Source organism: Gopherus flavomarginatus, chromosome 14, assembly GCF_025201925.1.
Source record: "Gopherus flavomarginatus isolate rGopFla2 chromosome 14, rGopFla2.mat.asm, whole genome shotgun sequence".
In the NCBI taxonomy this organism is placed as follows: Eukaryota; Metazoa; Chordata; order Testudines; family Testudinidae; genus Gopherus; species Gopherus flavomarginatus.
In genome coordinates this window covers 18383625-18399277 of record NC_066630.1, presented here as the reverse complement: position 1 = coordinate 18399277, position 15653 = coordinate 18383625, and the positions used below count along the sequence as shown (strand labels likewise).

Genomic DNA, 15653 nt, shown 5'->3' with positions numbered 1-15653 from the left:
ATAAGCATGCCGACTGTCAGAGCTTTCAAAAGGGCATATTGGCATGCCTGCAGTGATTCCAAAACAACGACAAGAGTGGCCACTTGACTTAAGGGGATTATGGGACATTTCTGGAGGCTGATCAGAGCGCAGTAATGCAACAACTCGTTCACACTGACACCCAGGTGTTTCAGCCAATGCATGCCAAGTGTTAATCTTCTCGCTGAGGTGGAGTACCAGGAGCGCTCTAGCCCTGGAGTCAGAGCGCTCTACGTGCCTTGCCAGTGTGGATGGGTAGTGAGCTAGGGCACCCGGGGCTGCTTTAATGCACTCTAACTCACAAATGTAGCCAAGCCCTAAGGGTATGTCTACAATTAAAATACTACAGCAGCAACCCTTCAGCGTAGACACTACCTATGCTGATGGTAGGGATTCTCCCATCAGAGAGGTAATCCACCTCCCCAATGGTGATAACTAGGGTGATGGAAAAGTTCTCCAGTTGACCTAGCACTGTATATACCAGGGGTTAGCTTGACATACCTACCTCTCTCACGGCTGTGGATTTTTTACACCCTGAGACAGCTTTACTGATTTAAGTTTTCAGTGTACACTAGCCCTAGCCTAGCTCTCACACCCACCTTAGCCCTCCCAAGACAAATAAGGTCTGGCTATTAAAGTGGCATTTTGAAATCAATTTCACACAAGTGTAGAGTGCATATTTTATTTACAAAATATTAATTCACTTCAATATTTACAAAGTTAGAAAAATCAATAAACCCTATGAAGTTTTGAAAACTTAAATACAAGTAAGTCATTATAAGTACAGAGAGAAAAGCATTCTTAAACACTCAACAAAAACAAATATTTTTGCATATTGTAAATAAAAGTTTCAAAATAATGCCAGAAAATTATAGTTCAAATCCAAGATAAAGTTAGGTTTACATAAACACATTTCCTTGGAAGGGATGAGTATGTATACCAGTGTTTCAACTAAGATTGTTTTCTTTAGATTTAAGAGGCACATTAGGTGGGTATGCAAAAAACAAGTTCCATAGGCAATGGGTAGTTTTATTACTACATCTTGACTTGATATTATAAAAAATATTGTTAAAGTGAAAAATGTTGAATTTCCAGGCATAGAATTGACTCAAACTAAGCCAATTAAACTGTCAGTAAAGCTACAGTAGATATTTCTGATACAGCAAGGTTTACACAGCTAAACTTAACTATCAAGTCATCCTGTAAGTGTGATATGATCAACATGTTAACTTCATTTAAATTAGTTTAGCACAGAAGCATGTTACCACAACTTCAAAGCACTGCATACTGTACACATTAATGCCTATTCAACATGTTTGTGAAGTTACAAAGATAAGTTATGAAGTTGATGGGAGTTTTGCTATCAAATTAATCACCAGCAGGAATTGGCCACCATTGGTTTCCAGCAAAATGCAAGAGAGCGTGCAGCTAAACACCACTATTTGTCAGTAAACTGAACACTAAGCACTTGCTTTAATGTCACCATTTTCCAAGGAACAATAATTACAGTGTTACAAGTTAAATCAGGCACATACTGGCATGAAATTAGAGCTAGTACCATTTCTAGTGTCAGATGTGACTGCAATCCCCAAAACAATAATCATCAATTTGCTTTTTTTAAAAAAAAGTTATATTTGCATATCTAGTAGTAACACATTAGACCATTTAGCTCACTCGTTGCACACACTGTTCAATTTTTGCACAACAAAATCCATGACCACATGAATTATATAATATTCACAAAATTAAAGCCTAAGTCATTTTAACTATACCTTAAAAAGTACTTAGATTTGCAACACTGAACTTTAACAGATAAAGGCTTGCATTACCTCTAAGTATTTTACTGAGCATATTGATTGCTTTCATCTATATAGAGAAAGTTTTCATTTTATCTACTCTAATAGAGTCTTTGTTCTCGTAGCCACATCACTAGTGATATAGTGCCCTCATTGAGTAAGTAGTAGTCTAGATATACACTCCTTTACAGCACTGTTTTTATGGCTACTGTCTGACTGACGTAAATAACGAAACCATACAGCTGCTCATGCATAGACACTTTCAAAAAACCAAGTGTAGGTACATGGGAAAAGATATCCCACTTAAACCACTCAGAGAGATTAAGGCTAAATGGGAACTAGAGGTTTGGGGAGGGCTCTCAAAAAACTTGCTCTGAGATAGTCTCCTCCTTAGCTTTGCAACCTACAATTCCTCCTCCATATTCTCTCTCCTCTTCTTCCAAATGAGAGAAGTCAGTGAGCCCAGTGCCACCCGAACAGGTAGGGATGGATTAAGACTAAATGAGACTATGAGAGACCAAAACTTCAACATCCCCTATAACATTCCCCCACCCCTGACAAACACACGCATTTTTTTCCTTCAGCCTCCACCACCAATCCAAGACTCAAGTCTTCTTCCTTCAGCCATTCTTTCTGCTGTATACATTAACCACAGAAAAGCCACATTTGACTAGCAATATAGAAAAAATGCCAGCTGCCTCAAAGTTAAATTACCTTTTCTGCTCTGATATTTGCTAAACAAAGTACTTTAAAGGTATGGTGCTAGGATCCCGATTCAGGAAAGCATCCCTTATTATGCAAAGCAGTTAAGCATATGTGTAATTTTAAGCCCATGCTTAAGTGCTTTCAGGTACTGGGACCCATAAATCAAGACATTCATATCTGAGGGAAAAGAACATTTAGATAATATGGAGAGAAAGCTGTGACGGTTGCAACCTGGGATGCAATAATTGTTAGTGCAACATCAAAATACATATACTTGATTGTCCCAAATCTGCCTACAATTAATCACAAATATTAGAATTTTTAACAGTTTGTACAGTTTCCTAGGTAACTTTAATGTGAGATCTTATTAAAATGCTCTACAAACCATTAATAGATGGTTTATACTGATGAATAAATGGATTGGGTTTTTTTGGAAATGCCACATGACACAAATGCTACTAATTTAGGCCCAAGATTTTAATCTACTTTACAGTTACTAGGAGGAGAAATATTCTCTGAACTGTAGATATCTTTAACACTCTAACATGCAAAAAAATTACGAAAAAAGCCACCTTTTTTTTTAAATGGAGTGCGGGGGGGGGGGGGGGTGCAGCTCCACATATTACTAGCTCTGTAACACATGCATAGGTACTTTCCTGGTAGCAACCACAGTAAAACAGAGGCCTCTGTTCCCAGAACTACAGTATGCACATTCCCGAAGGCAGCAATTATGCCAATACATAACAAAAAAAAGTCACTACACCACTGTGCAGGCCAGATTGTAAAAAAGGAAAGCTAGTTTCAAGTTTTAAATAGGGTATTCTAGAAGGTGGAGTATAAAAGAAAGCTATACAATGTTGATTCTTTTAGTACAACTTAAACACAAGTGTTTTTAAATGTAAAAAGAAAAATTCACCAAGGAAATAAGGATGTGAATAGTAATCAAGAGCATTTAAACAGCATTGTACACATGGACGTAAGCAGTTCATGTCCTAAAAGCGAGGGGAGTAGAAAAAACAAGAATGAAGTTCTCTTTGGTAAAATGCCAGTATTGTCATCAATTCTATTTTTTAAAGAAAAAGTAAATGCGGTATCGTTTCTAACTCCTACATTTAAGTTTCAGATGCACTTATTAATTCCAAATCCATAAATGGACAATATCTAAGTTGCAATTTCACAGATTGATCTATGAAATATTGTGCACTAAACCAGCAGTTTCTAATATAAAATTGATTTTTAGTAAGTCAAACAATATGTGTAAGAAAATAATCCAGTCAAGTACTGTTGGTGCAGTAAAAGAACTCATTAAATTAGAAATATATAATATTCCTAAAGAAAAGATTGTAAACTATTTTAAAGTGTGCTGGAGCTGTGGATTGTTACACATGTGTTTGCACACATGCCATTTCTATTCAGTTTCACACTTTAAAGTCAGCCAGTCTTGAAAAAAGATATGGTTTCCTTACAATAGGCATAAAATATGACTAGCAAAAAGTAGTCTGGCAGTCCCAAAATCCAAGTTTACAGTCTGGTTTTAAATTAATTTCCAAGCATAAAAGGCAACACTTTAGTTTAAGGGAGTCAGTTTCAAGTATCTGATACAACCTAGTGTCCATTCCTAGTGCACAGTCCTAGATTTTGACTACTATACTTTGAGAAGAGGCCACCCTACCTTACATGAGGCCTTTGAACAATGGCTCCTTTTGCTCTTGGTTCTTTTACAAGTACTACTCATCACTGACAAGTTTGATCTAAACTAGTATATTTGTCTGCTTTTTGGTCACTTCAGGAGTTTTGCCGTTGGTGTCAATGGGACCAGGAGTAGGCTCACTGTCTTTCATTCCTGCCTCCACTCACATTCTGCTGAACTGCGAGCAGCATATTTTACTTCAATCAGCACAAAACTGGGAGCCCAGAGAAGTCTTACAAATTAGTTGTTCTAGAAAATTATTTCCAAAAGAGCTCATGGCTATTCAGTACTAAGGAACGGGGGACTTGCAGACAATATCATTTGTAATGGCTTGACTATTAGTGGAAGTAAACATTAATGGTCCCCAGTATCAGAGTTGGCCATTATATGGTACAATATTAATGCAACTCCTATTCATTTTCTTTGTAGTAGCTGTCAATTGTATCTGAATTAAAATATACCACAGTAACAGTGATGTCATCTCTATACATCCTTGCTAGATCTTCAGGTAAAGTCAACATTGCAGCAAGTCTCTCTTGGTCTATCTCTCCATATTCATTATTTCCAATTGCGTGCCTTATAAGGTGAGTGGCTATATTCTGGTCATATGAGCCAACACCTCTGGCTTTTCTATGACGCAGCAGACTTTGCATGTAACCCAAGCTGGCTGGTTTCTGAAGAGTCATCCTTGGTTTCTGCACATTAGCTTGTGCTAGGTGTTCTGCAACAAGTTTTATGACATCCTCATTGTTCAGCATGTCCCACAGTCCATCTGAAGCAATAACTAGAAATTTATCTTGACATCTTAGTTTATGGTAGGTGACTTCAGGCTCTGCAATCAAATAGGGAGGCGTATAGTAATTGGGAGGAGCATACTGATAAATATTTAAAGCCTCAACATCACAACCATTCTCCAGAATACTGTGTTGCAGTTCTTTACTCCATTTGAATCTGACATCTCCGAAAGCTCTGGAGGGCATAAGAATCCCCAGCAGCCTGTTATTTATGATTACAGTTTCCTCCTCAGACTTAGGATGTTCTCCCTTTAACCTTCTGATTTCTGCTTCATTGAAAGCATTGTGGTCTCGAGTAAGAGAGAGTGCAGACCACATTCCATCTTCTTCTTGAACCCCTAGGATTGCCCTGCAATCCCCAGCATTTGCAATGTGTAAGTGAACACTGTCAATGTGAGCCACACAGGCTGTTGCACCAGAGAAAGCTACTTGAAGGGCAGTGTTTCTCACCATTTCATTTTCTAGGGGAGCCTGAGCTTCAAGTGATATATCTGAATCTAACCTTTTGAATGCATATATCAAGGCTTCTTCTACACTGAATCCCAGTTCTATATCTGGGTTCAATAGTTCCTGCCAATAAACTCTGAGGTGATCTAAGTACAGTGAGGCTACTTCTCGGTACACGTCATTTGGATGCTTGTACCACTGCAGAATTGGCAGAACTGGTTTCATGCGTTCCATGGCAAACTCAATCTCTTCCAGTGTTTGTTGAGACATGAGAGAGACAGCTATATAATACAACAGTCTCTGACTTACCGACTGAGCACATGCATAACCTGCATGACCATCAAAGACCCCAAACATCATCCCTTTGGTCTGCAAGCATATGGCTGCACTTCTACGATCTTCATTCGGTGTGTTGGCAGCCAGCTGGTTACTCTCAAATTTCAGCACAGAATTTGCATTTTTACCATCAAAGTCGTGAATTTTATGAGAAAATTCATCTGCTCTTAGTATATCATTTATTTGTGATGACGTCAACTGAAGACTGAAGTCTTCTTCTTCAGTTGAAGTATGTCTGAATGCTTTTTTTAAAGTGAAGACATTGTTGATGCTCCAGCTCAGCACAAAAGAGGAAAGAGGCCCTTTGGCAAATCCAAATTTCCATTTCATCTGGTTTCTGTTTGGGATATATCTTGAGTACAAACATCCTTTTCCTTGCAAAACAATGATACTGTTTCTTGCAGAACTTAAAATCCTGGAGGATACAGTACTGGACATCATAAGATGAACTCTTTGTAGAGTGATTCTTTCAGCAAAGCAAATTTTTTGAAGACCTAGGAGTTAAAAATAAAGAAGAAGTAAAAAATTAGAAGCCACACACAAATGTTTCACATGTACTCCCTAGAGCTTGAAGAAAATAGCTGAATTTTTAACACGCTATTGAAGGACAAGAGTGTTATATCAGCACTGGCTCTTCCATCACTTGCTTGTAAGTCCATGGAATATAAGAGCCTAAGTGTGACTCTTCTATAATTATCACACTGGACCAGGTAGGGTAAGTTTATCACATCTCAAATAGTCAAAAACTATTTTTTGCATTAATCACAGCAAGATTAAAATAAGGAACTGCAAGACAGGTGAGAAATGCAGGCTTCAATAGCTCATTGTGATAGCCTACAGGTGAAAAGAAGCAGAATAAGCAGTTAAGCATGTGTCTAACTTTAAGCCCATTCTTCAGTGCTTTCATGTACTGGGACTCAAATCAAGATAGTGATATCTGAGTGAAAGGAACAACATTTAGACAATACAGAGAGAAAGTTATCTGATCACTGCAGTATGTTAGCTATCCCATGCAAGGCCTAAAAATAATTCTCTCCCCCTGTTCACCTGATAAGAAAAAACAAGCATCAGAATGATGACTAAGCTACTAAGTATTCATTATGTATTATTTAGTCCAAGACACCCACATAGTAAGTGCCCAGAGAAAGCAAGCCCTGCCAAACAGTCATTTAGCATAGCTCCTAGAACAGAAAGCTGCTGTGGATAGCCATATCCAGGTCTAAATTGCTATACTGCTATACAGTGAGTCCTGCTCCTTCGTGTCAAGTAATTTCACAATGGCATGACATAGTATGTATGCACTCCCACAAAAAATAAAACATACACACACACACACGCCGGCTGCAGAATCTTGAATTGCATTCAAGGGTGCCAGCAACCACCCACAATTAGTCAAACACATTAGAGTGCTCATCTCTAAGTGGATCTGCGACCAACAAGAGAGGATGCACTGGCCTTACAGCAGCAGACATTCAGAGGCATTCCTGACAATCTAGATAAGCTGCCACCATCTCAGTGTTCCCTATACCAAAGTAGGTGTTAGATACCTGTAGTGGCACATTGGAAGAAAAGTTTAAGCAGCTCACAGGCTAAATGACCCAGATTCAACCTTTACAGAGGGTATGGCTACATCTGGAATTTCAAAGCGCTGCCCCGGCAGCGCTGCGGGAGCGCTGCCGCGGCAGCGCTTTGAAGTGTGAGTGTAGTCAGAGCAGCAGCGCTGGGAGAGAGCTCTCCCAGCGCTGCATGTAAACCACATCCCTTACGGGTGTAGCGTGCAGCGCTGGGAGCACAGCGCTGCTGCCCTGATTACACTGACGCTTTACAGCGCTGTATCTTGCAGCGCCCAGGGGGGTGTTTTTTCACACCCCAGTTGCAGCGCTGTAAAGTGTGAGTGTAGCCAAGGCCAGACATGCTAGAAATATATGTAAATGGTAATTAGGGCCATTCCATCTTAGATAGGCTAGAACTAAGTTTGAAATGCAAACCTTTATTGTTAGAGAATCAGAGGTAATACTAATTGTATGTGTTTAGTTATATCTTGTTAGATGTTAGCCATGCAAACAAACAGTTCTTGTCTACTACTGTAGCTACTGATTCAGAGATCAAAAGGGAATATTAACATTTAGATGAATCTTGGATGAAATTATGTCATTGTCTACATGTCTTTTTTAAAGTTTGTGGTAAACAAACTGGTGATGTTTGGGAAACTGAAAGTTACATCAAAAGCCTATTGTTCACCCAGGACTATATGGTTAAGAGGCTTCTTGAAAACTGTATAAAAGACTCTTGGGACCTGATCCTTTCATCTCAGATCTGCTTGATGCTTTATGCAGAGGAATTTTCAGTCTTAAAACTGAGATCTCCAGTTCCACCTGGATCACTCTGAATACGACCACTGGACTATAACGTATGGACTAATTCTGAAAAAACTCTTTGCTACTACAAAACTCACCATCACATTGTAAAAGAGCACTTGTCTGCCCTTCAGAGGCAGGGGGCAAAATTTAGCCTGAAAGCACATACGGATATAGTTGTACACTTCTTACTACAGGGCTAAGTTTTGTTCTCTGCCTACAAGAAGCAGATGCAACACAATGGTAGTTGCACTTGCTTAATCAGAGCTGGGTTTAAACCCCGGGGGCAAAACATCATTGCATGAAGAACAAAGTAATATCATAGCACTATGACAGTGAAGTTGGTCCAATAAAAGCTATCACCTCACCCACCTTGTCTCTTTAAATTGAAAGAGCATTCAAGCACTTTCAATTACACTACTGATATTCCCACATAGAGTATTTTTTTAAAACAACATGTGACATTGATATATGCCATTGAGGCAGATCACCTAAAGGACCATCCCATCTTCCAAGTGGTCATTAAGAGAGGTTGGGATTTTACAGTGTGGTGGCTTCTCTGGCAGAGAAGTCAGCAACACAGACTCAGGATAATCCTCCTAGTACATCTTTTGATGAATGACAGAAAATCCCACTCATCATCAAGAACAGAAGATGGGAAAACAGCAAAGCCCTTTTCTACACTGGTGATATTTAGTTAAAGATTCCCACCAAAGCCAACGTCTTCCACCGGGGGAGCATTAGTTCATTCAAGGCTTTCCCAACTGGATCCACTTTTAAACAGTATTTTTACTGGACTTGCTTTCAGCAGGTTTAATTAAAAATAGTAGTTAAAAAAAAAAACACAAAATCTCTCAGGTCCATCTATCCCAGTTCAACTGCTCCAAGAGTTGATTGACTAGTCGACTGTTGTAGATTTCACACAGGCATTTCTACCTCCAGCACTCCAACCAAGAGTTGTAACTCAGGCAATTAGCAGCTTTGTCTATTTTCAGCATTGTGACCCTGCATGCATCAGTGGAAGGATCATTGGCAGGGGAAGGCTGTGCCTCCCCAAATAGCCCAGCGTGAAGACTGTGCCTCCCCAAACTACCTGGCCTGGCCCCACCCATGCTCTACCCCCAAGTGCCCTCCTGCCAGCTGTTCCCTTCTGTGGCTGAGGGACCATGCCACTCACCCAGCGTGGTGGGGCTGGAGTCATGTGAGGGGCCAGCAGTTGTGTGTGTGTGTAGGGTGCTCTGGACTCCAATGGGGCAGAGGGGAAAGGGCGGGGCTGAGGGGGAGGGGCCAGGAGCTAGCCTCCCCCAGGGGCGCATTCACCCACCGCCCATGACTGCGTGCCAAACCCCCCCCCATCACACCAAGAGACACTTTTATAATTCCATGTGTGTCTATCCTTAGTAAATTTACAATTGAGTAGAGTAAATTAATTAGGCCAATTTGCCTGGAGTTGTCTTACCAAAGATAAACTTATTTGAATTCAATAACCCTTGTTTTGCAAAGCTATACTAGTCATTAGAGTGGTTCTTACCTATTTAAGTACTCAAACTCTGAGCTATTAAACGTTAGGTAGATCCCTGCAACAGTTCTTAAGTTCAGCTGATAGATTCATATCAAGTATGCATTCAGCAAAAATGTGTTTCTTTACTGTAAGTAGGGCTTTATGGTATATGTGAGATGGAATGCTTATGAAGAATCCCTTCTACTGAATGTCTATTTTGTTATATTAGAGCCCTACTGTACTACTCAACCAATACATATTTTACCTTAGCCAAACTTTCTGCCTCAGGTTCACAGATGTTCATGACTAGAGATTGGAAAAGATGAGGATCAATATGAAAATTGAAAGGTGGAGATAAGGAACTGGTTAAAGGGGAGACTACAATGGGTCATACTGAAAGGTGAACTGTCAGGCTGGAAGGAGATTACCAGTGGAGTTCCTCAGGGATCGGTTTTGGGACCAATCTTATTTAATCTTTTTATTACTGACCTTGGCACAAAAAGTGGGAATGTGCTAATAAAGTTTGTGGATGACACAAAGCTAGGAGGTATTGCTAACACAGAGAAGGACCAGGATGTCCTACAGGAAGATCTGGATGACCTTGTTGAAGGACATAAATCCACACCATGTAGAGGTCAAGCATAGGAGTTTATTACACACAGCGCTGGTGGAGTGTCACCTGACTTATTAGGCTCAGAGACACTGTCAATCAATTGATTACAATAGAATATATAGATTTTCCATGTGCGAGGCAAAAGGGATGGGGTAGGCAGTTCCACCCCCCAGGACAGGTTTTGCAGCAAGACAAGAAAGCACGTTAGCCAATTGTTAAAAGGTTACATAATGTCTCCGCTCATGGTCTCAAGTTAGCAAGTTAACATTTAATTAATACTTTGATAAAATGTTATTAGTATAAAATATATATATTGAATTCTGATTTGGGGTCCATAGGAAGGGAGCAAGTCCTTTGATTGTCCAATAGGTACATTCCTAGGGGTTAAAGCAAAGAAACAGTGAAAGTATATAACAATACAGATTGTCTCCTTTAGGTCTTAAGGCAGGGCACGGTCCCTGGGAAGGGAGATAGAAGGATGCCATCTCTTATACTGATGTGCTAATTTTTACAAACTCAAGGTTGGATCTGTGGGAAGAATATTCCCTACAGAAGAGACTGACACAATAGGAACAGGGATCCTTTGTTCAATTTGCAACTTTGAATATGACAATTATTTAGTCCTTAGCTCCAACACCTGGCAATTTGCTGACCAGGCCTATTTTAGCAAAACAAGATTATCTGTTTACCCCAGGTTTCTCTTAGCTAATCACTATTTGCTAGGCCTCTGGTCTCCAGACCAAACTCTGGACTTTGGGTCTAAAAAAGAGATGGCACAATCCATATACCAGGTTGTTACATAAAATGCACATTGATTTTAACCCTTTACTTGTAAACTGGAATAATAGTAATACGATGAAATTTAATAGTGAAAACTGCAAGGTCATGCATTGAGGGATTAACAACAAGAATTTTGGTTCTAAATTGGGACACATCAGTTGGAAGTAACAGAGGAGGAGAAGGACATCGGAGTACTGGTTGATCACAGGATGACTATGAGTCGCCAATGTGATACGGCTGTTAAAAAAGCTAATGCGGTCTTGGGATGCATCAGGTGAGGTACTTCCAGCAAAGATAAGGAGGTGTTAGTACCGTTATAGCAGGTACTCATCAGGAATACTGATGAGCCCTCATCAGGAATACTGTGTGCAGTTCTGGTCTCCCATGTTTAGGAAGGATGAATTCAAACTGGAACAGGTACAGAGAAGGGCTACTAGGATGATCCGAGGAATGGAAAACCTGTCTTGTGAAAGGAGACTCAAAGAACTTGGCTTGTTTAGCCTAACCAAAAGAAGGCTGAGGGGAGATATGATTGCTCTTTATCAATATATCAGAGGGATAAATATCAGGGAGGGAGAGGAATTATTTAAGCTTAGTACCAATGTGGACACAAGAACAAATGGATATAAACGTGACACTAGGAAGTTTAGACTTGAAATTAGATGAAGGTTTCTAACCATTAGGGGAGTGAAGTTCTGGAACAGCCTTCCAAGGGGAGTAGTGGGGGCAAAAAACATATCTGGCTTCAAGACTAAGCTTGATAAGGTTATGGAGGGCGTGGTATGATGGGATAGCCTAATTTTGGCAATTAACTGATCTTTGATTATTAGCAGGTAAATATGCCCAGTGGTCTGTGATGGGATGTTAGATGGGGTGGGATCTGAGTTACTACAGAGAATTCTTTCCTGGGTGCTGGCTGGTGAGTCTTGCCCACATGCTCAGGGTTTCGCTGATCACCATATTTGGGTTCGGGAAGGAATTTTCCTCCAGGGAAGATTGGCAGAGGCCCTGAAGGTTTTTTGCCTTTCTCTGCAGCGTGGGGCACAGGTCACTTGCTGGAGGATTCTCTGCACCTTGAGGTCTTTAAACCATGATTTGAGGAGTAACTCAGACATAGGTTAAGGGCTTGTTACAGGAGTGGGTGGGTGAGATTCTGTGGCCTGCATTGTGCAGGAGGTCAGACTAGACGATCATAATGGTCCTTTCTGACCTTCAGTCTATGAGTTTATGAGTCTATGAGATGGAATGCCTGAACAGTTAGTGGCATCATTAATCTGAAAACATCCTGGTTCAGAAGAGAACAGCAAAGTCCTGAGGTTTGCATGGCTATGTCTTGTCATCCACAGATGAATCCATGCTGAAATGGAGGTCTTTGCTCAAGGTGCCATGACAAACAGAATCACGTTCTGAATATCACAATATAGAGATTGTTGGAGCAGTCATCTCCAGATTTGGGATTCTTATCCATAATCTTCAGTGTCTCACCTTCAGCCCCTTTATCTTCTCCTTGCACTGCTGTCCAGTTCATATGATCCTGTGTTCAGACTGCAGGTGCTGAGATATACCATCTTACAGTTTGACATTCTTCTTCGAAGAATTAAAACAGTGCTTTTTGCTTGCTTTGGCCTAAAGCTGCACACTAGTATCTGTATTTACCAGGCACTCTGCTGCTATATCCAATAATTGGCGCTGGATGAGGCTGGAGAAACTGCATGCAGACAGGCCATGTGGGACTGAGGATGTTTAGCAGAGGCATATAAGCAACTTCCAGTCAGCAGTTAGAGCACGGGGTTATGACAAGATAGTAACACAGAAATTGGTTCTGGGAGGGGGAAGGTGGGGTGTATGGTTTGTGGAAAGGGAGTGGAGGACCATCAGGTCTTGATTTTTGTGACTGGCCATGGCTGCACATTTTCACTGTAACTACCTTAGTTAGTTAGTTAGTAATACGTAGGATAACCTAACTCCAGGTGTGCCTTATGCTTTAGGACATGGTGGTTGTATGAGCACGTAAATAGGTGAATACAGAGCATGTCCTAGGAAAAACCTGCGGCTGGACCCAAGTCTGCAATGAAGATAAAGCCTAAGTTGCATTAGTGTAAACCCTGATTTACATCAGCGCATGCATCAATATTAAGGATCTGTAAAAGTGTAATTATGTTGATGTAGTTACACTGGTGTCCCCTTTAAAAAAAAAATGTGAACAGGACCCAACATCAACATATATGTTGATTCCTGCTTTGCCAACAGCTTGTGTTGCTCGGAGGTAATTTGTTACCCTGTGTCATCTGCCACATTGCTGTTGCCATAACCCCCTCTGTACCATCCTTAGGGTACAAAGTGCATGCTTCGGCTCTGCTCAGGGCACTGCAGAGTTATGGAAGTAGAGGGAAGCCATATGCCCAGGAAAATTCTATTTTGAAGCATCCTAGTAAAGACCTCAGATAGAGCTAACCATTATTTAGGCTTCTGTTAAGCCATTTCTACACTAGAGAGCTTATAGTGGCACAGATGTACCGATGCAACTGCAGCGCTGTAAGATCTCAAGTGTAGCTGCTCCATGCCAATTCAGCAGCTATGTCAGCAGGAGAGTGCCTCCCACCAACATAGCACCGTCCACATCAGCACATCTGTTGGTGTAACTTAGGTTGGTTAGGGGTGTGTTTTTTTCCCCACACACTCTGAGCGACACAAGTTATCCCGACAGCAGTAACATAGTCTTAGTGTGAACACTCTTTGTGAATTTCTTTCAAGACCTAGCAAGTAATTTACTTAAATTTACCACTTAGAGCTGGATGGAGGACAACAATTTTGTTTTGCAACAACTTCTGAGGTTTCAAATTTGTTTTCATTCCACAGTGAAGTGAAAACAAAACCCTTCAAATATTTTTTGTGAAAGGGATTTGTGTCAAAGTGTCTGTTTTCCACTCAAAAAGGTCAGGTTTTCGATTAATCTCTATGTCTGGAGTTCACAGTGGACTTCAGAAACCTTCCTGGTGAGAATTTCAATGAATTGAGTGTCTCTCCATAAAACATTTCAGTTTTGACAACCCAGCTTATTTTGAAAAAAAATCATCTAAAGTGTTCCAAACAGTTCTAATATCACTCTTCCTATATCAACAGGAGCGGCCTATTGCCATGAAGCAATATGAACCCTATGAATAACTCATATTTTTGCTTTCATCAACATATGGAGATATACCTACCTCACAGAACAGGAAGGGACCCTGAAAGGTCATTAAGTCCAGCCCCCTGCTACCTTCACTAGCAAGACCAAGTACTGATTTTTGCCCCAGATCCCTAAGTGGCCCCCTCAAGGGCTGAACTCACAACCCTTGGTTTAGCAGGCCAATGATCAAACCACTAAGCTATCCCTCCTTATTCATTTATCTACTGCCCACATCTACATGACTCCTCATAATGGCATGTGGTGCTATCAGACCTCACACTGCAGCTTGCCACACACAACTTGTCTTGAGCACCTCACTGATTCTAAAGACTCCCTTTGAAAAGTAAAGCTGCAGTCTGGTTCTGTGCTGTATGACTACACTATGGGGTGAGGGCTCCGGCTGAGGATGTGGGCTCCAGGGTGGGGTCAGAAATGATGGGGTGAGGGAGCTCCAGGTTGGGAAAGGTGGTTGGGATGCTGGGGGGGCTGGGGCCAGGGATTGGGGTTGGAATACAGGATCCTCCAGGTGGCACTTACCTGAAGGGCTCACGGGAAGCGGCCCGTTTGGCTCCCAGGCGGAGGCGCGGCCAGGTGCACTGGCCCTGGAGCTCCCATTGACCACAGCCAATAGGAGCTGTGGAGCCAGCACTCAGGGCGGGGGCAGTACACAGAGCCCCTGTGACTGCCCCTACACCTAGGAGCCAGAGGGAGATGCCAGCCACTCCCCGGGAGCCGCGTAGAGCCAGGTGGGGAGCCTGCAAGCTCTGCGCCAACCGGACTTTTAACAGCCCCGTCAGCAGTGCTGACTGGCACCGCCAGGGTCCCTTTTCGACAGGGCGGTCCGATGGAAAACGTGCCTACTGGAGGCACCTCCCGTCCCTCCCGAGGGGAGAAGGGTACAGCCGCCCCCCGGCCCTGTGCGCTCGCGGGACCAGCCCAGGCCACCATGGCGCGGGGCTCGCCTTGCTCTTCGCCCGAGCCCGCGCTCACTGCCACTGGGCGGCGACCCAGCGAGCTCCCAGCCCGGCGCTGGCACAGGGGCGCGGCCGAGTCCCGCCCGGCTCCTCCCCTCCAGTCCTGAGAGGAGCAAGGCCTCCGCGGAGCGTGCCTGGGTCGCATTCGCTGCGTAAGGAGCTGGGGTAGGTCTCAGCGGCGCCCCCAAGCAACAAGGGGCAGCCCCACAGGCCGCGGCTTCGCGCCCTGCAGCGGCCTCGGTCTCAGCATCGCCACAGCGCCAGGGGAGCGGCCCCGCAGCTCCCTCCCCGCCCCACGCGGCTGCTCGCGCCCAGCGATGCGCTCGGCCCCGCCGGCGCCCTTACCCGGCCGCAGGGATGCCGCTCTCAGGCTGCCCGCCGCGCGCCTGCCCAGACGCTAGTCCGCCGTGCCGGTTCCGGGCCCGGGGTCGTCCGGAGGCTCCAGGGCGGCGGGGCCCTGACGCGCAGAGCCT

The 15653-nt window shown here is 42.7% G+C and overlaps 1 protein-coding gene across 1 annotated transcript; it reads right to left on the bottom strand.

The window, feature by feature from the left end:
• Positions 1-686: 686 nt before the first annotated feature.
• On the bottom strand, positions 687-15623 carry PDP2 (pyruvate dehydrogenase phosphatase catalytic subunit 2). The gene is made up of 2 exons (XM_050922828.1): positions 15526-15623; positions 687-6280 (listed from the first exon to the last, which is right to left on the bottom strand). The coding sequence occupies exon 2, from the start codon at positions 6225-6227 to the stop codon at positions 4620-4622; it is 1608 nt and encodes a 535-aa protein (XP_050778785.1). The 5' UTR covers positions 6228-6280; positions 15526-15623; the 3' UTR covers positions 687-4619.
• Between the last annotated feature and the right edge of the window lie 30 nt (positions 15624-15653).